Below are 26,956 nucleotides of genomic sequence, written 5' to 3'. Positions count from 1 at the left end.
CCACACCTCCATACTGAGCCACCTTCCCCTTTTCAGAAGGATTTACCCTGGAAAGCCCAGTTTCCCACGGAAGCAATGCCTAGGCAGGAGCATTTCTCCTAGCTGCAGCAGAGGTCCTGCCTGCACCCCGCACCCTCCCGTCCCCCCATGGCTCATGCCCAGCTCAGGGCAAGGGAGCGACCCCACTGCCCCTGGAAAAGGGCTGGCCCGGCCTCTCCACTGGCTGGCAGTGCACAATTCCCCTTTTGTTCACGTTTGCCATGGGCAAGCTTGAGGAGGGAGACGTGCCTCCGACGTAGCAGGAATTAATTCAGGCAATTGGGTAAACAACGGCTTCCCAGGAGGGGACGGCTCAGAACAGCGCTGCCATTCATCCCCGGCCTCGGTGCTCCGTGGGAGAGGTGGGACGCGGGTGAAATGGGGCGCTGCCATGCGCTGTGCCACTGCCACGCGCTGTGCCACTGCCACCCAGGCCAGGCAGGAGGTGACGAGGGGCACACGGAGCCGCCGGGAAGGCAGGGGTGGCTCTGCACCCGCTGGTACTCACTCATAGAAGGGAGCCTCTCGGGACAGGTGTGGTTGGGGAAGTAGGTGAAGTCTTCGGGAAGAAAAGTTGTGGCTTGCAGAAAGGTTTCGTTGTGATTCAGGTCAAGAGGATAATCTGGGGAGGGATAAAAAAAAAAAAAGGAAGAGTCTACAGCTGAGCTGCGGGTCTCCGGTTTGTGCAGCCACCGTGAGCAAACTCCAGAAGCTGCCCACACCTGGGAGCATCCCCAGCACCACAGGGGTGCCCCCACCCAACGCAAGCCCCCGACTTGCAGCCGTGACCCAGCCAGGGGCTCGTCCCCAGCCTCGGGTGGGCAGCCGCAGGACAGCGGGGGCAGCCCGGCCACCTTGAGTGAGGCCGCACCAGAGAAACCTTCAGCCTTCTGATCAGGGCATCACCGCCAGGTGTCACAGACAGGTCAAACAAAGGAGCACAAGGAGCACGGCAGGAGAAGCTACCGAACACCTCGTCCCTGAAATCTGCGGACCAAGGGGACCACAGGCTCACAAGCAGCCTGCCTTGGCTTGCACAGAGGAAACTCTGTGCCCCAGCAGGTTGCGGCATGTTTCTCCAGCACCCTGCTTCCTCTGCTTCCTTTCACCTTCTGGGTAAAAGCCCCTGGCGTGCTGCACCTCCAGCCGCTTTAAGGAAGTTTTTGTGCAGCTACGAACTTCTGCTTTCTGCAGTCGCCCATAGCCACCACAGCTCCGGCCAACTGCAACCTATATTTTAGGTAGCAGAAAAGTTTCCTTTCTGTAGTAACGCCCCAGCTGCTACGGGAAGATGCTGCCTCTCCACTTTCTCAGAGCATCAAGTGCACAGCGGGGGGTTTGCCTCTTGGTCTCAGGACACCACCAGCACCCACCTCAAACCACCCCGCCCCACAGAGGTGCTGGAAAGCAACTATTTAGCACTGTGGCCACCCAGCCACATCTCAGACAGCCCCGTGCTCCTGACCCACTGGGGCAGAAAGGACTTGTCCCTTCCAGCTCCCTCCCCGTGTGAGGGCATCGCTGCCGAAGCTGACTGCACCGCCTCGCGATGGGCACAGCTCCCAGCACGCTAAAGCCTAGTGGTCCTGGCGTCCCACCAGCACGCTACAAACCGGCTCTTTGGAGACAAAGGCTCCAGGGGGTCTTTCTGCCCCAGAGGTGCCCACGCAACTCAGCAGGGCCTTGGACACAAGGGCTGCAGGTGACACAGCAGCAAACAGCAGATTTACAGGAGTGGAGCCCACCATCGTGCTGTGAGCACCGCTCGTCTGCTCCAGTGGGCACCCGGAGCATCCCGGGCAGGCTTCTGATGGACTTGCAGACAGAATCCAGGGGCTTGTCAGCTTTGAAAGATGCTTGATGGATGCTTTTGGAGGCTTGATACTGCTCTAAATTTTAATAACCAGGTTCCCATTAAGCTGGTATCACCAGAACACGCTCTCGACGCTGGGTTTGTCTGACACCACAGAGCGATGCCCAGCTCGCCTTTTTGCATGAAGCGCTGCCATTTTGGGCTGCAGAAGCACAGACCGGACGCCTCCTAGCTCGCTGAATTGGAAACCTATTTTTGCATCTATTATCAAATGCTTAAAAAGTAACTTCCTCATTTGAATAACAGAAGAAAAATAAACCAGAGACGAAGCACAAACATAGAAGGTGAGGCAGAAGCACACGGTGCTCGCAGCACACCACCCCGCGCTGTGTCACCCTGCCATTCAGGACTGGACGTCACTTTTCTAAGCAATCTCCCTAGAAATTAAAGCCACAGGTGCTGGAGGACACGCACACACGAGCCTGTTTGTAATAAAAGAGCTGCTGCCTTCTGGGGCCCAGGTGAGAGGCAGGCAAGGCTGCAGCTCGGAGAGCATCAGCAGCCTCCTGCCTGCGAGGTGCTGGGGCAGGGCCAGCCAGCGAGGAGCCACGGGGTCTTCTCGTGCCATCGGGCCTGTGGTGGTCCTGCCGGCAGCTGTCCCACGCTGCCTGCACGTGTGGATTTGCTCTCCCGGCTTCCACACAGCCAGCAGTGGCGTGGGGAGGATGCACGTCACCGGGCTGCATCCACAGCGTGCCCACGGAGATCACAGCAAGGGCCCTGCAGAAGCTCAGGGAGGAAGCTGCCTATCCGAGCGATAATGCCGTCCTGGTGGCCGCAGTGCCGTGCCCGGCAGACACCACCACTGCCCACCACGTGTGCGCTCCAACCTCGTGCCAGGGGAAGGTCACCCAAGGCCGGCGTGCGGTCTGCGCTGCTGCAGGCTGCCGGAGCAGGGAGGTTATCCGCCCGGGTCTGGGCAGAGCCGAGGGCTGTGCAGAGCTGGTTATTCCCACAGCAGCATTTCGCTGCCCACCGCACGCCGGAGGAGTTCACGGCAGGTTTCGGAGGGCTCTGATCCCCGCAGGCTGCCAGCTGGGAGGCTTGCATCACCGCCAGCCGCAGAGGCGAGGCATCCAGCCCTCCTCCTCTCAAGTTGGGAGCGTGAGCTCCTTCCTCACCGTGCATCTGCTTCAGCTGACGTCTCCAGCCTTAAAATAGCCCAGGCTGGCAGCCCGGCTGACCTCAGCGCACAGGTCACTGGTGCGATCCAAACCCCCCTGTGCAGAGCACAGTGGCTGCAGCACCCGCTCTGCACATGGGAGCCGACGCTCCTGGGGGCGAGCAGGGCAGTGGCATCATCATGCATTTACATTGCGAAGCAATCCTGCCCTTTTTTAACTCTCTCAGCCCTGGTGATGAACCCAGACCAGCGCCAGAGCCGGCACCGATGTGCCCGCAGCTGACACGGGAACGCCGGAGCCACGCTCAGTGTCACACCTGCTCGCCCAGCCCCAGCGGGGTGCCCCACGCCGAGCTGTACCCAGACACACACGTTCAGGTTTTCACTGTGCTATATTTACACAAACACTTGTAAACCTTTTATCAGCTTGATGGTACGGATGGTAAAGAGCCTTGAAGTCCGAGCCTGCCTCTCAGATCCCTGCAGCCCGCCCAGAGCTCAGTATGTGATCTGTGGCAGACCTCCAGCCGAGTCATTTCGGTTCAGCCCTGAATGGGAAGAGTGAAGCTGATACGCACAGGCTCCTCCACGTGCGTGATGCCATGGCTCTGGGAGCATGCGTGAGCCTGAGAAGCTTTTTTTTTTTTTTTTTTAAATACAAAACCTGATCCTTGCACTGAATTTGAAAGTGTTTATCCTCAGATTGGTAGAAGCTAACAAGCTGAATTTCCTGGAAAGCAGAGTTTTCCAGCTCAATATCCAGTCATTTTAGACCTATCAGGATTTCCACCCCTTATTTAAGTGAGAAGCATCTGAATTAAAAAAACTTTCATGTAGAAGAAACCAGTGAATCAAAATCCCCACCCTGCGTTTACCACCATAAATTATTTCCAAGATAAATTATTTATGAACCCAGAGCAGTTCGGGTCAACTTGATTTTCACCGGAAATGAAGACTTTAATCAAAATGACAATTAAGGAAATACCTGAGTCATTCACACTGCTGTTCCTCTTGGCATAGGCACTGCGGACCACCTGCTCGTACACCTGAGCTCCTATTGTTCTCATGTTCTCACGAATCATGATGCCTTGGGCTTGCATCATGAAGAGGTAGGTGTTCACTGCAAGGAGAGAAAAAAAAAAAAAAGAAAAAAGATTTCCGTGAGCAGCAGCTCTTGGAGGAAAGAGGAACACGAGTCTTTTGGAAGCATTCCCAGCACCCTGCTGTGCCGCAGCTCCCTGCTGCCAGGAGCTTCCCTGGGTCACCCGCCGGGAGCTGCGAAGGGCGCGCGGCTGGAGCGTGGGGGGAAGGCACCTTTGCAACCCCGGCTGACGAACAAGGGGAGCTCACAGCCGCTCCTGACAGCGCAGACTGTCACTTGGCTTTACAGGTTAAACACCTTCTGTTGTGCAAGTATGGACGTATAGTTCGGAAGTATCATTAGAACAGGAAACTGAGCAGCACGACCGGACACAGAAACTCATCCATCCCTAGACCGCAGCGCAAGGGCTGGGCTGGCACCTGGGCACAGGGCACGTTACCCATGGCACCGAAACGCACGCTCCTCCTGCCGTCCCTCAGCAAAACGCTCCTCACCATCACCCTCCTGCGCCCTGGGCAGTGCGTGCACCAGGTCCCCTGCCAGCCCCTCTACAGAACACCTTGATTTGAAACCAGGGAGGAGAAAAAATAGAGGGCCGACCACACTAACACCAGGAACGGCAGCTGATGGTGCCAGGAAGCCCGAGCCCCGATTAGATAGGGACCCGTATCAGGGCGCGAGGCTGCTCCGCCAGCGCTGCCCACTTGGTACACACAGCCACAGCCGCTCCTCTGCTTTCCCCTTCTGACCACAGCACTCACGGCAGCCTCCGGAGCAGCTGCTGCCTGCTATTTCCTAATTGTAACTCTATTATTTTTTTTCCACACAGGTAAGTAAATATTTGGAAGGGCACCTAAGCTCCGGAGCCAGCAGCCGTGCTGCCTGCCCCCCGCCTGCCCCAAGGCGCACGGCCTCACCGCCTGCAGCAGGGGCTTAGCAGCTAAACTGCTGCAAAAGCAACGTTGAATGCTCATTTCTAGTCCCTCCCCTGCCAGGGACGGATGTCACAAGAGCAATGCAAGTGCCAAGGCACCCAAAAGGAGGAACTGGCCCCAGACTTCGTCGGGGCACCTTCCCCAGCCCAGCCTCTGCCTGAACACTGGGTTATGCCGGCACAGCAGCGAGCAGGAGCTGCCTTGGCCAAAGCTGCACCTAAACCCTGCAGGGCACATGGCTCCTAAGGACACGTTTGCAGCACCTTGCCCTCACAGACGGACACCATCCACGCAAAGATGCGGTGAAGCATCAGGAGGCTCTACCAGGAGGCAGCACGGCCCAGCACGAGGCAGGAGCTGCATGCCCCAGAGCAGAGCAGAGCAAGGACAGGCAGGGCACAGCCTCACCTCGCCCATCGTAAAGCAGCCAGGATTAAAGTCTGCCCGCTGCCCTTCCCAACCGCCCAAAAGGCGAATCGTGGGACAGGGCACAGCTCCTCTCGTTTGCACAGAGCAGCCAGAGGGGAGCCAGAACCGCTGGAGATGTTTACCAGGACCGGGCTGCGATAAGGGCGAGCAGGGGCCCCAGCAGGCTCCCAGTGCCCAGCTCGCCCGGGCTTCGAGTCAGCGGCGAGGCACGACTTGCTGATGCCGAACAAGTAATTTAGCTTTCTACTTCATTATGCCTTCTACTCGCTGGGTAAAGCGGAATCAGGTTTGGTGAAGCATGAAAGAATGAAAGAGACAGAAATCAGCATCCAATCCCTGCTTAATTTCAGGAACAGGGAGGTCTGTCCAGCGCGCTGAATGCGACGTTTGTTTCCCCGTCCTCCAACAGGGCAGATGAAGCACAGCCTCGCAAGAGGCGCATGACATGACTTGCTCATTTCCACTTTGATGAAATTGCAGTGGGAATCCTTAACAGACTGTCACAGCCGTTACCATCCCCAGGGGAGCTCGAGCAAAAACAAGAGCAGCTTTGTTTTGGGCGGCAGTGCCTTTTCCCACATTAACCCCTTTACTAAAAGGGTCGCAGGGTACCTGGCTGCGGCAGTGCCATGCCACCAAGCACAGACCCCTGTGTCCGTGCTGCCCCAGCCAACGTTGTGCTCCCCTGCCGTGACCCAGCGCCATCACACATCCCTAGTGTCCCAGGAAATTAGATTTAAAACGCGTTATTTAAAACATTTCACTCCCTTTATCTGCCCAGTGCTTAACCCAGCTCCGTGCAGCTGCCAGGGCTGGGCCTCAGCCTGCACGGGCTGGGCCAGACCCAGCTCGCTCCTCAATTTCCTGGGCTTTTGATGAGCAGAGGGGCCGGCCTGTAATTGCATGAAGCACAACCCAGCTGCCCCCAGAGGTCAGGGCCACGACGGTGGCGTGGCGGTGCTGCCACCAGCGCTGGCTGTGACACGGGGCGCCGGGACACGGCCCCGGCTCGGAGCAGCGCCGCGCACGTGCAGCTCACGCCGGCTGAGCTGGGGTTCAGCCAGAAAGCAATTCTCCGTGTTGCGAGATAGGGCTAATCTAATCACGTAGGATGGTCTAGAAAATTACATTAGCCTTCTGCCTTTCCTCTGTCTGACCACAAGGCACTTGAGAGCACATCCGTGGAGCGATAACAGCCCCGCTACGGCAGCCGAGCGGCGGCACAAGGACAGGAGAGGGATTTTAGCCTCTGTCAGCAGGGGGAAATGCCTCTTTTTGGAGGAATTTCCAGCAGACCCTCATTATCCACACGGAAAACGAGCAAAATTTAAAGACCTGTCCGCCCAGATGACCGCGGTAAGATTATTCCCTTTGGTTTAAGGGACAAGTCAGCCCTGCTGGGATTTAAGCACGTGGGAGCCGTGCTATGGCTCTGTAAGCGCAGCGCCAAGCCTGCGGCTGCCCACCAGCAGCAGCGGGGCTCCCCGCAGCACCCCGAGCTGTGCACCTTCACATCCGCACCCCAGCACCCCCACGAGCAAGGTGGGGGGACGCCAGCACTCACCAAAGCCTGGGCACGGGCAGCAGCTTGAATTGGGGAGGCGAAGTCCAATTACATAAATGAGCACTGAAAGCTTCCTGTAATCATTTCTCAGCTGGTATTTTCAGAGCACTTCTAATTAAGAAACAGCTGACTCTCTCATGGAAAATTAATTTCACGGCCATGATATGTACGAGAAGAGGCAGCAGAGCGATTTCCACTTTGGGAGATTGTTTGGGAGAGCTCTGAGCACGATTCACGCCGGCTGCCGACACCGGAGGGGCTCAGACCCGCCGCATCCTGCTCACGACCCCAGCAGGACGCAGAAGGACGGTCCCCAGCACGGGGGACAGCGGGGTGTCCCGCCACGCGGCTGGGGCCGGGAACAGAGGCCAGGTGGGTGGCAGCAGCCCTGCCCTGCCAGCGTTATCAGCGCCCCGCACAGCGGCCAGGCTTTCCGGAGGAAGGACCGCGTCTTCCTCTGCGCGGAGATTTAGGGCTTTCTGTCCCATTCAGGGCTTTCCCAGGCCATCTGTCTGGATGCAGAAGCACATAGGGGCTGCTCGGGGTTTAAGCATGGCCTTTTCCTCCCGACACACCAAAGCGGTGCTGGGGCACAGCGTGTGGCTGGCCCGAGCCCCTGCCCTGCCCCGGGAGCAGGCGTTGGAATAACAAACCAATAAATCCTAAACCAACACGCAGCTTCATGAGGCGCTCGGAGAGAGCACGAAGCGTTCAGCTTGCGGGATGTTTGCACGCTGGAGACGTGTGGGGCAGCACCGGTGAGAGCGGTGCTGGCCCTCAATGCGCAGCACCTCCGCACCAAGCCTTTTGCGGGGCTCTTCCAGCAGATCCCCAGCACCAAGTCAGCATTAGCAGCACAAAGGGTTTTACTCACCCTCACCCTGCACTAACCCTCCGAGGAAAATATAGACAGTGCGACAGCCTGAACGTGTAAGCAAGGTGATGAGGGAGCGCAGCAGCGCAGCGTCCCACCGCCGGTATGCCAGGAGACCTCTGCCTCCATTAGCCTCACGCGTTCAGCGGCACCGTATTCCCCTGCTGTACAGAGTGCCAGAACAATTAAAGAAGAGGTTACAATTAGGTTTAGAGAATTTAATATTAATGCCAACACTGTTACTTAGCCCTTTGCCTATAAATAGCACAGGAAGGAATAATTTGATACGTTAAGTGGCCTAAGAATTAGCAGTGCCGCAGCACTGAGCTGGTAATTACCAAGCACCCGCTCCCAAACTCAGCCCGCACGCGCACCCGGCAAGGGGGGAGGATCAGAGACTGCAGTGATGTTCGACCAAGTCCTGACTGTTGGGAATCTGCATCTGAAATGGGGAAGGAAAAAAAAAAGAAGCTGGGAAGGTTTCAGCAGGGGGCGGGGTGGAAATCTGGTTACCCGAGTAGTTCCTGAGTTCTTTATCGTGATGTGAAGAGAGCCGCTATCAGCGCCCATCTCAGCAATCCCACCGCTGCCCGGGCTGGGGGGTTGTGCAACTTCCTCCGAACCCCCCTGCACTGACGTCAGGACGGGCAGCGAGAGGAGCGCCCCAGCCACTTGCAACAATTCGGAAGCCCAGGGGAACCCCGAGCACCCCCAGCCCCGCAGCGCCCACCTGGGTGAGCTCCGTGCCCACCACCGAGCACCCAGCGCCCGGCCGGGCGCAGTGACGTGCATGGGCCAGCACGTAGAGCACGGCAAGCGCTCGCCCGAGCTAAATATTACCCTTCCTAGTGAGATCGGGGCTCTCCTCCTTTAACCGCAGCTCGGGAGATGCAACTGCACGGGGCTGCATCTCCTGTTTGGTCGCCATCCGTGCCCCTTCGCGGCCGGGCCGCCCTCCCCGCCAGGCTCAGCACAGCCGCTGCCAAGGAGTGGGAGAGCGAGGGCTGCCAGCAGATTTCTGGGCACGCAGAGCACAAAAGCACAGCGCTCAGCCTGCTCTCGTGGGCACCGCGCAGTTAAGCGCACAATAAAAGGCCCTTCAGCAAGCAGAATGAAATGGTTGCTGCCCTCTTCAGCTGGCAGCGCTCGCACGCCGCTGCCGGCCCCGGACAGCAAACACGGACAGCTCGGCGTTTGTGCCTCGGCCCCTCGGGAGACAAAGCGGTGGGAATTCCTGCGTCCCGGGCACCAGCTCCAAGCGGCAGGAATCCCGATGCTCGTGTAGGATCAGGATGAGGAAACGGAGGGAGAGCTTCAGTGAGAAAACCGACACAAATCAAGCGAACCTGGGCGAGCCAGGGGAGGCAGAGCAGCCCTCTCCTCCTTTGCTTCCTGGCCACGGGAATCGATGCAGCTGCAGGAGGGAGGAAATCCCTGGTCAGGGCATCACACACATCGAGCAAGAAGCTTTAAGACAGGCAGGGAGAAGGCTCCGTTTGTGGTGCTTCTTCCCAGGAAATGCATTAAACGGAGAGCTCTAATCTACGCTGTCCTTCAGCCACCTAGCGCACAGCCAGGTCACAAAGGCAGGCTGGGCTTGGATTTGCAGTTTCTGTATAACCACGCACCACTTACATAGGTAAATTTTGAAATCACTCAGTTGTTAATCTGCCAAATTAGGAGATTACCTACACCCACTGGGGATTATCCAAGTGTCAAGATAAAAACAATTTAACGGAGCCACAGATTTAGCAACTCAGTCCACGCGGTACAATCGCCACTGAAGTTCTAGCATCTCGACTTCTATGAACTAAAGGACAATCTGACAGTTGGTTAGGATATTCCAAAGGACACAAACCAAGACCTGATTTTCCAACTGCGTTTCACAAACTCAGCACGGCCGAACAAAAAGGGCCGTCACACGCCCAGCCTCACGTTTGTTGCAACGGAGTTGTTCCAAATAGGGGGCCAAAATTTTGTTTCTGGTCACCACTTAGCTTCTTCAGCCAGGCAGGACTACGTGAGTTACCACGCATGAAACCAAACCGCCTCCCAGCTGTCACACTTAAACACAAGTGCAGGATGTGTGGTTGTAGCGCCCAGCACCGCATTCATCCTTCCTTCAGTTCTGCAAGACCCGGGGCACGCCTCACACTGCCATTTATGGCTAAAGAATGGTCCGGCTCTTATTTACAGGGTTTTTGCCTCCAAAAAAAGCCTTGTGCAGGGGGAGCTTTGCTCCCTGCCTCGCTTGCCCGTGATGCCCATGCCCCATGGGAGCCATTCCTTGCCGTCAGCGCGCCCCCAGAGGGGCCGGAGGGATGCTCCCCGCACACACGGAGCGCCCTGCCGCAGGTGCAGAGCGGGGCCAGGCGCTCATCCTGCGCCACGCCGTACCCTGCTCCGCTGCCGCTTTCCTCAGCGCAGCAACGTCCCGCCCAGAGAAGCCCCAGGCTCGTTTCTGATGTGGCTGAGGGGGTTTTGGCTCCATGCTGGGGCTGAAAAAGCCCAGGCCCTGAAGCAGCACGAACTGCAGTGCCGGCACCCGCTAGTGCAAAGAGGGTCGTGCAACTGCTCCAGCCTGGGAAGTGCACGAGGGGCTCTGCAGTAAGCGTGATTCTCACTGCGCAGGCTGCAGCTAACAAGATCCATTTGCAGCAATACCCCAAGACATCCCCTTTGTGGCTTCTTTGTCAAGGCCAGATAAAAGGAGAAGAGCAGTTTCAGCGCACGGGGAAGGAGCACTGTCACACCCCCACACCACACATCAGCCCGGTGTGCCCGCCAGTCCTCCCAACTCCTAAAAAATTCCCTAGACTGAGATTCTGGAATCACGTGGGCTTATTGCCATCCGAGATTTAAGAAGGCAACACTTAGAGCTCCCAGCCAAGAAGGCTCCTTCCACAGTTCAGCACCATCAGGAGACGCAGCAGCTTGGCCTCCGCAGCGAGATTTCCGAGTTGTTCTTGTCTACGATAATTAAAGACCACAGCACCAACACAGTGAGTACAGCTGCTGCACTTCTGTAGGACAAAAAAAGCTGTCAGAAAGAGGATGCAACTTTGAGGCTCTGGCATCCAGTCCGCTACCCCCGTGATTTTGTAAGAACACCGATGTCCTAAGACACTTATTAACTTATCGTGGACGACGTAGCCTTGGAATACCTAACGTGTTTGAAATTGTTTTCTTCCACCTGGCAAGCAAAGTGCTAATCCAGCTGCTGTAAATAAATTAACCGATTCCATTACCAGAGAATGACCTCACTGCAGATCATTCATCCTGCTCTCTATTAACTTATCGAACACCTGATGTCACACCACAGCCTGCGCGATGCCTTCCTGGGAGTCAGCAGAGAAGCAGGTAGCAGGGCAAAGAGAGCTGGTTTGGGGTGTCCCGAGCAGGTGGGAAAGAAGGACAACCTCCGTGCCCTCGCCCCGTGACAGACGCCTGCCGGACGTGCCAGGGTAAGCAGCCTGCTCGTGGGCTGCCCCCCGATCGTGCCCGAAGCTCCGCACCGTGCTGCTGCTCTCCCACGCTGGCTGGAGCCTCCCTCCTGGGAACAGCAGGCGCTCGCCAGCACCAACGCTGCCCGGCCACGCTGGCGGCGTCCCAAGGAAGCCCCAGCCCTTCTCGCAGTGAGGGTGGGAATAAAGCGCCCTGGCTTCACAATCCAGCTCTGTCCCACCCGTCACCACAGGCACCGTGCTCCCCGGGTTGTGAGTAACGCTCTGTAATTAAGTTACGCATTAATCCCAGATAAGCAGCAGCGAGGCTGTGCAATGAGTAAGCTCAGCGAGGGATAAGAGGGCCCCAGTTCAGGATCTAGCAAGGAGGCAATGGGAACATCACCCACCTGCAAAATCCCAGCCTGCAAGGGCCGGGGAGCTCACAGCTGCCAGGCTCCCAACCTGCCAGGGTTGCTGTTTTACACCAACAGGAAACAAATCCAGCCCAGGGCACAGGCTGCACGTCAGCTCCGGGCAGCCCGGCGATGCAGCCCTGCCCCGTGGCTGCTCCTCATCGCCTGGTGGCTGCTAAATTGGCAGGGACTGTCCTCAGTCACCAGGGACTAGCAGGTTACAGCTCCGCACATCACCCCTGCCCCGCAGCCCCGGGGAAGTACACGCACCCGAAGGTGCACGCTGGGGGTGGCACAAACTGCCTCTCGCCCCACAGAGGCTTCTTTAGGATGCTGTACGCAGCAGGCGTTTCAGCGAGCGACTTGTCTGTTTACCCAGGGATCTGAACGCTCGTTAGCTGATATGAGAAACAGAGCAGCAAAAAAAAAAAAAAAATTAGTTCCAGACTGACTGCACCCAGAATGCAAGCTTGGCAAACAAGTCAGGAGTCAGATGCTTCCCTGGAAAAGACAAACACACCGGGGAGGGCAGGCGGCACTCGGAGGGGCGAGCAGCCCTCCCGTGCAGGCACGGCCCCTGCGGCCGGCTGCACACCCTGCTGCATCATCCTGCCTATTGCACAAGCAGCTCTGGGTACGGAAAAGGCACTTGGCAGACGAGCAGGGAAATTAATTTATAACAGGTGGGCACATCCCCACGTTCGATGCCCGGAGCAGATTATAACCGAGGCAGCTGCACGAGGGCTGGCAGCGCCGGTGCGGGCTCCGTGCTCTGCCCCCGTGGCACTGGGGTCACCCCTCAGGGAGCTGGGGCCTCCTGCAAAGCCAAGCCCCATGAGTGCCGCAGTGCTGAGCGGAGGCAGGGAGAGATCCTGCAGCCCATGGGGATTTGGGGTCAGAAACGGCAGCCTGCGGTGCGCACCCCTGCTCACATCCTGCTCCCGCTCCTCAGCACTGCCAGCAGTGCTGCGGTCAAAGGCTTCAGCCTGCGGCACGGCACGGGAAGGTGACCCGTGGGACCCTGCCACGCACCAGGCACGCGCCTACCCGCAGTGCTGTGGCACCCCTCCTCTTCTTCCTTGTCCTCCTCCTGGCCGAGGCACCAGCCCTTCCCTCCGTGGCAGATAACGAGATTTTAGATTACACTGACTTATCCACTCAACTTACCCGATTTGTCCAGGTCAAGATCGCTCCTCCAATGTATTACAGCTAAACACAATCCTCCTCCTCTCACCCCTTCCTCCATGCACACAAGCCCTTGCCAGCACTTTGCAACCACAGCCCTACAAATACCACGTTTCCCTTCATCATCCTCCTCCTCCTCCTCCTGCAATTTGCTTGGGGTTTTTTCAGCCTGCTGCCAAGCCAGGTGGGGACGCGGTGCCCCCACTGCAGGCCACGAGCACCCACGGAGCCTCTCTCAGGTGAGCAGCGGGAGCCCCAGTGCCTCCAGGAGCCCCCAGTGCCCTCAGCAGCCCCCTGGGGACACAAGGGCCCCCGGTGCCACAGCTCCCAGCACAGGGCAGGAGGTAGCAGCTGGAGGTTTGGTGTCAGCACCGCTCGAGGAAGCCGTGCCTCGCTATCAGCTTGCTCTAGCACAACAGTAAAGAAGCCCATGACCACGCCAACTAGCATTTTGGCTTTTTTTAACCAGGTGAAAGCAGGGGCAGCCTCCCCGGCACACTCGTTCATCGTGCGCTCCCTCTGCAGCCCCGCCGAGCTCGGTGCTGTGACGGAGCCACCCCGGGGCTGCCCAGCAGGGCCAGGTGTCAGCAGACACCCCGTGCTGGAGGCTAAAAACGCTGAAAACCATTCGACGCAACGCAAGAAACCGGAAAGCAGGTGCTGTTGGGCTGACTTGCCAGCCAGCAAGCCTGCTGAGGGCTGGAAACACCAAAAGGTGCCTGACCAGCGTTTGCCCGGAGTTACAGACGCAAGATAGGGCAGGAGGACCTGCAACAGGCCGCAGGAAAAGCGAGGCAGCGGGGAGCGCAGGCACCTGCTGCCACGTTATAATTGCGCAGGTCGGTTCACCTCAAAGCAGAATTGAGTTTTATCTTCTTCCTCCAGCCCAGCGGAGGTTTACCTCTGCACTGGCCGTTTTCCATCTCTCAGGCTGTGCCGATAGCCACACGCACAGAGCTGGGCAGCCCCGTGCCCACAGCTGCTCCCTTCTGCACACCATCAGCGAGGGGAAAGGAGGTTACCAGAATAGCTTTTTTTAAAAAAAATAAGAGGGAAGGTGATCTGAATAGCTGGTGCATTCTGAATAGCTTGCTCAACTAAGCCGGGACAGCTCTCCCCACGGTGAAGGGTGTGCTCGCAGCACGCTGGTGGCACATACAGGCACGAGGCAGCACTGACGTGCCTCTTGTGACAACAGCAAAAGTTAACCCTGCCAGGAAGGGACATGTGCACCCTCCCCTGCTGCTTCAGGGAGACCCTGGCAAGCACAAGAGCTCCCAGCTGAGGATGAAAAATCACTTTAAACATGCCTCTATACCTGCTCATAGCAATCTTTCTGCACTCCTGAGCGTGCACAGGAATAAACGCTGCACGACAGGCTGGGTGCTAGCGTCACGTCCCACACGGCGCCTCTGCGGGGCAGCGGGACAGGGGGAGACAGCTCTGGTGACAAGCAGCAACTCTTGTGGGCTCCAATGCTCTCAGCCAGCGGTGTCCGCAGCTCATAGCACGTGGGTTTGGTGAGGCTTCCTGTGAGAGCCCTGGAGAACCTTATCTGCTGCAGAAACGTGGAAAGCTCACAAACATCAGCTGCTGTTGTAGAAGGTGGCAGCCCGACAGCCAGGGCACCTTCCGTACCTGCAGGCACGCAGCTTCGTGTATGGGGAAACACTTTCAAACTGACAGTGAGAGAACGAAGACTTTGAGGGAGAAAGTTCTCCGGGATGCTGAACTACAGCATCATCTACGTGCCCCAACAGCCCCATCACCGAGAACTCCTCCTGTCTGGTTCTGCATTTGACCAGCCCTGCTCCCGAAGCGTGCCTGCGGAGCCACCAGGCTCTGAAGCAGAGCGCCCTTCTGCCCGACCCACACCGGAGTGACGTTCTTGCTCAAGAGCTGCTCTCCAGACTGGCACGTTCAAGGGCTTTGATCCATTTCAAATACAGCAATGAGCTTAGCCCTTGATTAACTACGTAGTATAATCCACCTAAATCTTGTTAGCCGAGAAGCCAGTGGCTCGTCTCTCCAGTGGCGGGTGGCGTTTCGTTCCACTGCTGGGCAAGCACAGCGTACAGGAGCGGTGGAGGCACGGCACCCGTCCCTGCTGCTCCAGCACCTCCGGATGGATTCGAGGCTCAGAAATTCACAGGCTCCTTTTGCAAAGCTTCCCCCTGTAACGGGGGAAATGCGTCTCTGAAAGGAGTCTGTACCAGTCCTGCTGGAGGGCACCTCGCAGCTCACTGGGCTGCCAGCAAAGTCTCGAAACCCCAGCACTGCCCGGCAGGAGAAGTCACCGACCCTGACCACAGCCACCGCAGGGCAAAACTGTCATGCTAGGATGTGGGTTAGGGGAGATCTGCTCCCACAAATGTAGCACGCTTATTCGAGCCTTCAGAAGACCAATGCCGTGAGAAGCGGTACTGCTGCTGTTTCTCTCCGGGGTCCCACGCAGGGGCATAGGACACACGGGGCATGCAGCAGGGAAGAGGCTGCACCGGGGCCAAACCCTGCAAATCCCCGCTGCTGGCTGCATTAGCAGCTCCTGAGCCCCCTGCAGCAGCCAGCAGGCTCCAGTGGCCACCGACGGGCTGCTGGTTAATTCACCCCTGCTAGCACATTGTGGGGCTGCTGTCATCTCTGTTACCTTAAAAAGCCCAGGCACAGGTCTTGGGGGAATGCGAGGAGGAGAAGAAAATAGGCTTAAGAATTTTTGAGGTGGGGGAAAGAAAAAGAAAAAAGAAAACCACAGTTTTAGGCACAATCCCAAAGCACGTTCTCAGGCAGGCTGGGAAAAAAACTTCACAGGATTTCTAAAACAGAAAAAGCAGCAAATATAGGAGATATTTCCTTTAATCAAATACTACAAAGAAAGGCTCAGCAGAAAAAATCTGCTCCCAAGTGCACAGGGCTCGCCAGTCACCAGCTGGTGCAACAGAAATCATCCTTTTGGCATCTGTATCCTCAACCAGAGTCAGGAAAGGGAAAGGGCTGCCCACAGAGTAACCGTGCATGATAAATGACAGCAGTTGAGCATTGCAGGGGCATTTCACTGCTTCAGAGGCTGCTGCTATAACAATCTTCTCTGACTCAGCAGCTGAAAGGGACGCCGGGAAGGAAGCACCATAAAAAAAAAAAAGTCATGCATTATTAATATGGATGCTGGCAGCAAGACATGAGTTGGAAAAACACTGAGGGGAAAAAATATGACTGCAGAATAAGAGACGGAGCTGCGTGTGTCAGAGCACTTCACACTACCCTAAAAGTGGGCTGCGGTCAGGCCAGTGGCTGCTGCTGCCTACACGTGCTGCTGGGGCAGGGGCTGCCTCCCCCTCATCCCCCCAGCTCTATCGGGACGTGCATTTGCAGAGAGGAACCCGATGTGAACGATCCCCCCCCAAGATAGGTTGCTGCAGTCCCAGCTGAAGTACAGCAAACACAGCAAGTCTCGGGCACGGCCCACGCTAGCCGACGCTTTGGTTTAGGGTTTTCCTGCCCTGGCATGCAGCCATTTAGCCATTTTATCTCCCTGCGGGCTGTGCATCAATCAGCTGTCTGCCGACGAGCCCACCAGCCCCTACACCCTGTGTTGCACCGTGCGGCTCGTGCCCGGCGCTGCCCCAGCGCCACCAAGGGCGCAGAGCGCAGGAGTGGCACCGAAACGCTCCCCTGCTCCCACTGGGAGGCAAGGAAAAATCATCAGTCGGAGCTCGCCTACCTGCTGCACTGCAGTATTTCATTTCCTGTTTTATTCTGCACGCTTCATGGATTTATTTATTTCATTTTTTTTTTTAAGAGGCCAGAGATACCTTGCCAACATTTAGCATCCGTGTGGCTGTCTTCATCACTTCCCATCCAAAATCCTCATGTAAAAGCCTCCACTGCTGGAAGGAGGCACTGTACGGTAGCAGCGTGTGCTCTCCCAGCTCAGACGTCCCAGCACAGACCTCTGCGAGCCGCCTGCCCTGTTTGCAGCCAACCCACCGATCCCTTACCAGGAGCACTGTGGCAGCACATCAGCGTTATTTATAATTTTGGTGCAGCTTGGTGCTCAGCCTCTGTAAAGCAAAGGAGGTGGGTAGTACAGCACCACGATTTGAGAGGTCCTTCTGATCATTCGTATGGGGATAGCATGCAAGTAAAACCAATCAGGTAGTTTGCCATGAAATTCCTTGGCACGTAAACAAGCCCTGGCTGACTAACACCTCACGCACCACAGCCCAACAGCTGAGCAAAGGATTTTTCTCCCTCAAAACTGTTTACTTTCTCTCATTTTCAAATGCACAGAGACACCCTCCATGCAGAAATACTTCCCAATCGTTACATCTCGGACCAGAAAGGCAGAGGGAGAGGACAACACTGCGGGCACAGCCCGGCACGCAGCACTGGCACGGGGAGCTCACCGGCCTCACCGAGCAGGGGTTCGGCACCGTGCGGCCATATCCCTGCTCGGACACATGCTTCCACCTGAAATCCACTCAAAGCAGCCACTGATCTCCCTGTGCACCTGGGGTTTCCATGTTGGGGCTCAAGCCCAGGCTCTCACGCAGCTGCGGTACTATTTATATGCCTTGGAAAACCGGAGCACCGCGTCAGGTGCGCCACAGCATTGACTTCATACAAAATGCCCGCAGTCACTACAAAACACAACCCGACTCCCCAGCCCGCCTGCCGCAGCTCGCTCATTCACTATAGGTTTAAACAAAACCAGAAAGCCCTAGAAAATTCCTTCTGTGAGTGAACACAGGGCAGTGTTTCTCTCCCCGCCACGCCGCGCGCCGTGCCTGCGCCCACAAGGCCGCTTCCCAGCCAGGCCGCGGCTGCATGTGCTGTCCTTGTGCTGCCCCTGGGACCGGGCCAGGCAGCAGATTAGGATGGCTGGAGAGAGACATTCTCCTGCCGGGCACTTACATCACCCTCCAGATTTTTGGTCTACCTTTCCTTTCAAAATAATAGCGGCTCTGAAGTGATACTAAGAGCCCTGACATTTTTAGAAGTGCTAAGATTTAACGGCCACGATTTAATGTCCTCCATAAAACACATCTGCAAACAGAGCTCAAAGATTTATTTATTTTTTTTAGGAACAGGTGCGAAAAAGCCTTAAAATACATACTAACCATACTAATGCACTGATGCTCGCCGTGCTGCCAGAGAAAAACAGTCAGAACAACCCAAATGCAAACAAGAAGGAAAAGCTAGCGTGGAAATAAACTTCACTAAAATAACCCAGCAAAGGTTTTGTCAAAGTAAACATGTTTTATGGTAACATTGCTGCTTTAAAAACAAAGCTGGTGAGGGGAAGAATTCCTCACTCTACAGAGTTTTCCTTCTGGATTCCCAGTGCTGCCATAGCAGGGGTTCTGCAGACCTATTCCCCCCAGCCTTGGGTCATGGTATCCACCCCTGCGAGGCTGCCCAGAAGTTTCAGTGTAATTAAGCACGTAAAGACTCCACGCATTAAGATGAGCCAACACCGAGAGCATTCAACCAGGGGCAAGTGGGACACACACAGCTCCCCGCGCTCCTCGGCTCTGGTCCCTGCAGCTGTCCCCGGGGGGTTCATCACCCCGACGGAGCAGACGTTGCCCGAGTTAATGCAATTAATGAGCCCAGCCAGAGAGGAGGCAAACCATCACAAACCATCGGCTCAGGGAACAAAGCAGCAGGGCCGCAGCCCTCATCGCCACCAGCAGCTCCCTGAGGAGACTAGCGGCCTGCTGAAGCCACGGCCATCCACGGTTTCCCAAGCCTACAAAGATCACGTTTCCTGGAGACCTGGGCTGGCGGCACTGATGTTTTTGCTGTAAGGTTTGGTCTGTTGCATATTGCTGAAGTTTTGATGCAATTAATTTGCAGGAATGAACCTGGAAGGCTTTGTGGCTTTCAGGAGTCATGCTCACGGAGACAGACCGCTGAAACGTGAACTACTCACATGCTCCCTGCGCTTGCAACACCAAACGAGCCACCAGCAAAATAACCCAAACCAGAAGTGCCTGACAGACAACACGGACCACTGTCACGGGTGCTTAACAGCAAAGAAAAGCCAGTAATTCACCTGCCCCCTGAGAAACCCTGCAATTCCCAGCCTTGACCTGTGAGCCCTGAGCTGCGGTAGCCTTCTGGTCGCACGTGCGTTTCAAAAAGCTCTGTCCTGACCATGACAGAAGCAGGGGCTATTTCCCCACGCTGCTGCCAGCTTCCTTCACGCTGAAGGCAGGAAACACTGAGTTCAAGACCCGGTATCAAGCAGCATTTATCACTGCCCTCAGTCATTGTCGTGTCTGACGCCTGTGAAAAGCTCGGAGGAACACCCCAAGAAATGCATCGTTACTACTTTGCGCTGTACAATTCTGCAGCACAGACTTTTTAGGGTTGGAAAGGAAGGTAAGCGAGGGCAGCACTGCCGGTGAGTTTGCGGTAGGCCACCACACAGCAGAAGGAAGGCCTAGGAGGTGACAGACAGAGCTGCCACAGCACAAACCTCACCGCCTGCAGAGCTGCGCCCTGTCCTCACCTGAGCGGGGCCCGGTCCCACAGTTGCCACCACACCAAGCCCCAGCCACCGGCACCCACAGGGCCCTGCCTCCTGGCTGGAGCTGCAGGCGAAACCCAAGAGTGATGAGAAACAAAACCCCTCCTGCTTCTTCCTCCGCCAGCCATCGGGCCTGACCACGGCTCCTTCTGCTGGCATCCCCATGAAAAATGCATAGCGGTCGAAACGAGCAGCTCTCCGTCCCCATGTCACCTCTTGGCGTCACTGCCACAGATGTCCCAGCCCTGGGCAGGGCTGTCCCCTCAGAGCCAGCCGCCCAGCCCTGGGGGCCCACCTGCTGTCTCTTCTCCCTGCCGAGGGCAGCTCCACGGCTGGGCCCAGCACCACGCTCCTCCATAGCTCGGAGAAGCTGGTGGCATCAAAATATTCACCCTGTCCACACCTGGAGCTACCCTGTATTGCAGTTTGCCAGGAGGATGCACTGAATAGCCGATTTGGATCGTTCACACACGGCAGTGTGGTATTTCTACAAGGGATCAAAGCAGTAGGTGAGACATACAAAAACACCGTGCCTTTGGTCTCCATAGTATCGCCCGGCTGGCCACCGAAACACAACGTGAAGGAATGGTGTTTCAAAGTGTTTTGACCGATCATAAATCAAGCCCTTGCGTCACAGATTTAATCCGGGCCTAATGCTGCTGACTCGTGCCCTCTACAACAGGTCTGAAGCAATTTCTGATAAGTTTTGAGGAAGTAAAGCTCAAGTGAACTACAGCTCTCTCACACAGGTAACAATCTTTCACCCAATAATTTAAATTCTCTGTGTTATTTTCCCACATCAGATTCAGACAAGAAAGACTCCTGTACAGACCTAACCTTAAAAGTATAGAAAAAACAGGCTCCAACATCTGAAGGAAAAAAAAAAAACAGAAGCAGGCACCTGAGCACCAGGGGAGGCCTTGGACCTTCCTCCTTCCAGGGACCTGGTAACAGCCCATGGAGAGGACCAAGGCCACGGTTTGAGAAGTTTCTGCTGGTGAAGCGAGAGTTATCAAGGTGAAACTGCAGCATGCAGCGCAAGCAACTTGTAAAAATATTACTACTTCCAGATGCAAGATGGAATTTCCATGGTTTCCTGATCCCTGTTATAAAAGCATGAAGCCAGCAAGGAAAGACACCTTCAGGAAAGCCACATGAGCCCCCACGATGTGCAAAGGCATGACGGCCAGGGATTCTCACCGCAGCCCCTTGAAGCACCAGCAGCCCTCTCGGTATATTCAGGAAGCACAGGCTTCCCATAGGCAATCAACCAGCAGCAGTTTCTGGAGGTGCGATGCCTGTGAGGCAGCTCACTCACCCCATGGCCTCCGGGTCCTGCCCGGGCATGGGGCAGAGTTTTCTGGGCAGGCTGATCCCTGTGGCACCTCTGGGGACAGCTGCGGGCCCCCAGCACCTCTGGGCGATAAAAGCCTCAATGTGAGCAAGGAGACTGGACAGGCTTTCAGTTCTGTCTCGTAAAAAAAAACAAACCAAGCGGCCTGTTGGACTCCGAGCCCCGTAGAGCGTGGCCACAGCTCACCAGACTTCCACATCAGACGGGCCAGAGGCAGCAGCACCAGGAGCCTGCTCCCACGAGCACAGCTCAGCACCCACTTTCATTGAGCTCAGGGGCAATGGGACACAGGCACAGGTGTGCCAGCAGCTCCTCGGCCGCTGCATCTTTAACGGCCCTGCCAGGCTCTCGCCATGCAGCTCAGCACGGAGCGGAACAATCGGCCGCCTCACGGAGCGCACAATGGCAGTGATGAGACAGACCCACATAATAACCCCATCCGCACCAGGAACAAAAGCCAGCAGACACTGGGGAACAGCGTGGAGTAAAAGGGAACCCTGCTGCATCCGCGCGAGCAGCTCGGCGCCTGACGATCTGCTCTCTGAGGTGGATTTGCAAGCCCAGGCCCGAGGACACGAGTTGTTATTGTGCAGTTTGGAGGAGGCCACGCATTTTAGTAGAGTGCTGCAAAGGAAGAGATGCTGGCTGATTGTCAGATTGCTCTGTAAGAACTTGAGGCCCTAAGAAGATATCAGTTTTGTAGGTGAAGTGTTGTTTAAGAACATAAGCAAGGGGTCACCCCAGGGACAACACAAACAGAAGTCCCAAAGGCCCTGGGCTCCCTGTAGGTGCCAGGCATGGCTGCTGCCCACGCGGGCTGAGCTCTCCCACCTGCATCCTTGCTGGCACTAAACACAAAATTCTTCCTCACATTTCCATCACGAGCAGCACAGTCCGAGCAGATGGAGGGCAGGCCGTTGTCACCTGGCCTGGAGTACAGGACAGCACTGTGTAGGGCTTGGTGAGGGGAGGTGACCCTGAGCGGTCCCCAGCACCTGGGCCAGGCTCTGCTCTCCCTGAGGGGCACCAGGAGCCTTCTTCTTGCCTTCCCAGCCCATCAAGGGAGCTGTCAAGCACCAGCTCCACGCCAATATGCTGAGACAGCACCCAGAAGCGCAACTGTCCCAATTTCCTCCTGGCACTGGGACACAACTGCTCGAACACAACAAGCCTCAGCAGCTCCACAGCATTTTCCCTCAAATCGGCGCCCGCTCCCCATCCAGGGCCTGCACCAGGCACCGGGGACAGGGCACAGCCAGGGCGCTGCCTTCTGCCAAAGCGATGGCACACCCCGCCACAGGGGTGCCCCGCGCAGCATCTGTGGCCACAGGTCCTCATGGTGGCCCCCAGCCACCTCGGGCAGGCTGTCTTTACCCACCAAAGGGACACGGGTCACCCTGCCCCTCCGCAGACCAAGGTTTGCTGTAGCAGCACGTTTTCATCAGTATTAAACATCGAACAGATTAAAGCCTTTTAAGGCTGGTTCAAAGTCACACACACAGCTTCCTCAACTTCAGGTCCCGTTTATTTGATTTTTTTTTTCTTTTAATTGAGGCGTGACCAAGGGATAGGATTAATCACTCTTCCACCTGCATTTTAGCCGAGAGCCACAAGTCGCTCTTCAGTCTCTTCGCCAGCAAGCCCTGCGAAGGATGGTTTTGGGGCTGAGGCCTCACACCATGTCAAGCATTTCCCCTTCACACACCGTTTGCTCAGTTTAGCGAGGGCTGCAGCATTGCTCACATCCTACCAGGAAAACTCACTTTTCTTCCAACTTTCTCCTTACCTCTTTGGCCTAAAAACAAACTGCTTCCAAGTGCCGGGATGATGAGCCCAGCCGCCACGGGAATACTGGGCTGGGTTTTCATGACGGAACATTTTTGGCTGAAAATGGTGGAAAAGGAAAAAAAAAAAAAAAAAAACAGGAACCAGATCTTCTGTCACCTGATGGGGAGATGAGTCAGAACATCACTAACATCCACAGGCGTGTGGGGACAGGGACCATCTTCACGCCTTTGCTTCCTCTTCCAGCACCTCAGATAGGAGAGCAGGGGCTGGGACGTGGATGTGCTACCTGTGGTCCACACGGACAAAAGGCCTGGGCAACGAGCTGCTTTTACATGGGGATTTGTATCTTGCAGCACCTCCGATACCGGCGTGACCGTTGGCCACCCACAGCAGTGCAAAGCACATGAGACAACGTAGCGCAACTCTAGAGGAAGAGCAAAACTATCCCTGCAAGAAAAGCTTCCCCCTGAAGCTGTACAGCAATTCCCTCTCGGAAGCCCAGCCACAGCCCTCGCAGCAGGCCGGGAGCACACCACGGAGCTGCTCCTTGCCCCGGCCCGAAGCCGTGCCCCCACCAGCAGCCACGCTCTGCCAGGGGCCCAGCAGCTGAACAGTGCCATTTCCCCAGCAGGAAACCAGCCGTTTATTTCCAAAGCAGCTCACCCCTGCACCGCTGCTCTCTGAAGGGACGTTCCCCATGCCTGCCCTGCACAGGGCCACGGGACGCATCTGACAAAGCCGCTGCCAGCAGAGCTGGTACAAAGCTGTCCTCAGACGGATGCTGAGGAGTTCTTGGCCACCCCAAGGCCAACACGCAGGACAGTGGCCAGGGCTCAGCGGTCAGCCCGTGGGGACAGCAAAGCCCTGGGCCACCCAGCCAGGCAGGGCACAGGCACCCAGGACCTCACACAGGCTGTCCCCAGGAAGCGTGCCCCCACGTGCAGGGCTTTGCACACCAGCAGCATCCTGCTTTGCCCCGCACAAGGCTCCCAAAGCCCAGAGGCAGCGACGGGATGGGATCTGTAAACAAAAACCTGCAGAAGTCACTTCGAGGAGCACGCTTGGGTCTCCCTGGGATGTCTGAGCTCGGGATAGCACGAGTGATACCAATGACATTTCAAGGAGAAACTATCATTGGCGAGATTTTCGGTTTTATTGAAAAACCAAAACCACAATCCTTTCAAAAGAATGGGTACTATAGCTAGGTTGAAGGCCAAGCTGACTGTGAGCCTTGGCTTCTCGCAGAAACGCGATACACAGAGTGAAGACAACAGTTGTTTCCCGGGCCACAAGCCTGCCTGCCGCTCTGGGAGATGGGTGCTCGGTCCCAGGAGCACTGGGCGCCCAAGGCGCTGGCCATTTGGGCGCACGGCCACCCTCAAAGCACGCCGTAAGGACCAACACCACCGAACACTCCCTCCTTCTAAAATACGCACTTCTCATCTTTCTACTTTACCAAAAAAAAAAAAAAAAAAGGAGTAGGATTTCCGCCAGGGAGAGTTCAGACCACAAACACTCAGCCAACACTCCGCTTCTTCAAAAACAAACTCCGGCGGCCGGCAGAGCCGGGGCTGTGCTTCGCGGGCCCGCGGGGAGGCACGGCTCGGTGTAGCACGGCTCGGCTCGGCATAGCACGGCTCGGCATAGCACGGCTCGACATAGCACGGCTCGGCATAGCACGGCTCGGCATAGCACGGCTCGGCATAGCACGGCTCAGCTCGGTATAGCACGGCTCGGCGTAGCACGGCTCGGTATAGCACGGCTCGGCACCCACAGGCGGCCCCACGGCCAGCAGCAAGACCCCGCTCCCACGCACACACCCGGGGGGCACCCCCCGACACCCCCCTACCCCAAATCCGCTTTTTTTTTCCCCCCTTTTTCCCCCCCTTCCCCCGCCCCACCTCCAGCACCCAGCGCAGCGGCCGGGCAGCACCGCGCCCCCCCCCCCCCCCGCTCCCCTCTCCGTCCCCCCGACGATGCTGCGCCCCCCCCCCCCCCGCCCCATTACTCAGCGTTTCCCCTCGGAGCGGCGCCGTGCCCGCGGCCCGCCGCTTACCGATGCCCGGCGCCACATAGACGAAGTAGAGGAAGGAGGAGGAGAGCGAGAAAAGGAAAAGCGCGGCCAGCAGCGAGCGCCGGGGCAGCAGCCGCCAGGCGCCGCGGGGGCCGCGGGGCCACCGCATGGCCGACGTCGCCGCAGCCCTGCCGCACCGCCACCGGCCCCGGTACCGGCACCGCCACCGCCACCGGCACCGCCCCGCCGCCCCGGGCCCGCTCGCATGCGCCGAGGCCCGGCGGGAGCGTGCAGCCGGGGCCGCTCCGAGCCGCCGCCGCCGCCGCCGCGTGAATGAGCCGGGGCGGGGCGGTGCGGGGCGGCCCCGGCTGCTCGCTCCCGCCCCCGCCGAGCCGAGCCGGGCTCCTCCCGCAGCCGCGGGGGGCGCGGGGAGGGCAGGGCAGGGGAGCGGATGGGGGGGAGAGGCGGCGGGGGGGGGTTAGGGGGAGCGGGGGGGGGGTGCTGGGGTGCGGGGGTGTGGTGCTGGGGGACGGGGTGATGGCCCCAGGACGGCCGGTGGTGGCCCCAGGACGGCCGGTGGTGGCCCCAGGACACCCGGGTATGGTCCTGGGGCACGCGGTGGTGGCCCCAGGATACCCAGTGATGGTGCCGAGACACTCGGTGGTGGCCCCAGGACACCCGCTGATGGCACCAAGACACCCGGGTATGGTCCTAGGGCACCCGGTGATGGTCCTGGCACACCAGAGGTGGCCTTGGGACACTCAGTGATGGCCTTAGGACACCCAGGTACGGTTCTGGGACACCCAGTGATGGCCCCAGGACACCAGAGGTGGCCTTGGTACATCTGGTGATGGTCCTGAGGCAACCGGTGACACCCTGGTATGGGCCTAGGGCACCCATTGATGTCCCCAGGACCCCCAGGTATGGTCCTGGAACACTCGGTGATGGCCCCAGGACACCCAGGCGTGGTCCTGGGACACCCAGTGATGTCCCCAGGACACAAGAGGTGGCCTTGGAACACCCAAGTATGGTCCCAGACCATCCACCAGTGGCCTCAGGACACACAGCAATGGCCTCAGACATCCGGCCGTGGCCCTGGGACACCCAGCAATGGCCCTACAATGCCCGGCAATGAAACCCAGGACATCCAGCGGCGGGCAAGCAAGGGCTGAACCCCCCAGCCCGCCACCCACAGGGGTGTGTTTGCCACCACCCCAGGCGCCATGCGCACACCACCACAGGATGCGGTGCCTCCAGAGCCTGCAGCCCGGGCAGGTGATGGGCGCAGATGGGCAGAGGAGAAGAGGGGGCGAAGTCGGCGTGGTCAGTGCGGCGATCAGCACCCGCAGCGAGCGGCAGCGCAGCCGGCTCGAGAGTAATTAAGTAGTTTTGCACATGTTTGTGGGCAGTTCCTCCGCTGTGTGTGGGAGGAGTTGGAAGGAGACACGGAGATGCCTGAAAATGAAAAACTGGGGAAGAAGAGCTTCCGTCCCCATCGGGGGGGGGGGCAGCAGAAGGAGCTGCCAGGGCCCAGCGCAGCCCACATTGCAGCTCGGGCAGTGCTGCATTTCTGGCCTTGTTTGTGACTGCAGGAGCCGTGCAGCTCACGCTGGGGCCGGGGCAACAGACAGAGAGGTAATTTCTCATTTCACCCATGGGTAAAGCCAAAAAGGCCAAGGCTGGGCTCCAAGGGAGGGCAGTGGGGTGTGGGCCAGGCTGCCTCCATCCAGGGCAGGCTCCTCAAGAATGATGGGCTGGGGGTGGGAGATGGGGAGAGCCGCCGCTGCCAGGACATGCCCGCTGTGCCCCTGACTGCCTCCGCACCCTGGTTGTTAGCCTCTCCCTGGCAGGAAGCGAGGCATTGCTTAATCCAAACTTCTGACTTTCCAGCCTGACTGTGACTTCATGGCTCGAGCAGGCCCCCAGGCCAGTTTGGGGACGGATGCTGGAATAAAGGGTACTGCAGGTGAGGCTGTGTATCACCGTAACCCAGGGAAGGATCAGCCTCCCTCCCAGCCTCCGTGCAGCAAAGGCAAATAAAGAGAACGGTTCCCATGTGAGACAACTGTGAGAGAAATACTGCTGTGTTGGATACATGGATTCACTGAGGAGGGATGAGATAAAAAGGAAAATAAAGAAAAAATGAGCTGGGATTAGCAGAAAAGTGGAAATCTCTTTAAAAGGTGAGGCAGTCGTTTTCATAACACGACAAGGCCCAGAAGGATCTCGAGGACGAAGGATCCTCCAGAGAAGGGAGCCTGAGGAGGTGAGCAGGGATTTCCCTA

At 57.5% G+C, this 26,956-nt stretch overlaps 1 protein-coding gene across 1 annotated transcript in view; it reads right to left on the bottom strand.

Moving 5' to 3' along the window:
- B4GALT5 (beta-1,4-galactosyltransferase 5) overlaps positions 1–24,997 on the bottom strand; it is a 32,789-nt gene extending 7,792 nt beyond the window's left edge. Inside the window, exons 1-3 of the mRNA XM_083802072.1 lie at positions 24,714–24,997; positions 4,021–4,155; positions 548–661 (exon numbers count right to left, since the gene is read on the bottom strand). Coding sequence (XP_083658198.1) covers positions 548–661; positions 4,021–4,155; positions 24,714–24,840 — 376 coding nt within the window. The 5' untranslated portion in view covers positions 24,841–24,997. The remainder of the gene's footprint in view (positions 1–547; positions 662–4,020; positions 4,156–24,713) is intronic.
- Positions 24,998–26,956: the final 1,959 nt, after the last annotated feature.

Source organism: Anser anser, assembly GCF_964211835.1.
Source record: "Anser anser genome assembly, chromosome: 16".
Classification (NCBI taxonomy): domain Eukaryota; kingdom Metazoa; phylum Chordata; class Aves; order Anseriformes; family Anatidae; genus Anser; species Anser anser.
Note: the sequence above shows the minus strand (reverse complement) of the source record. Positions and strands in the feature narration are given on the sequence as shown.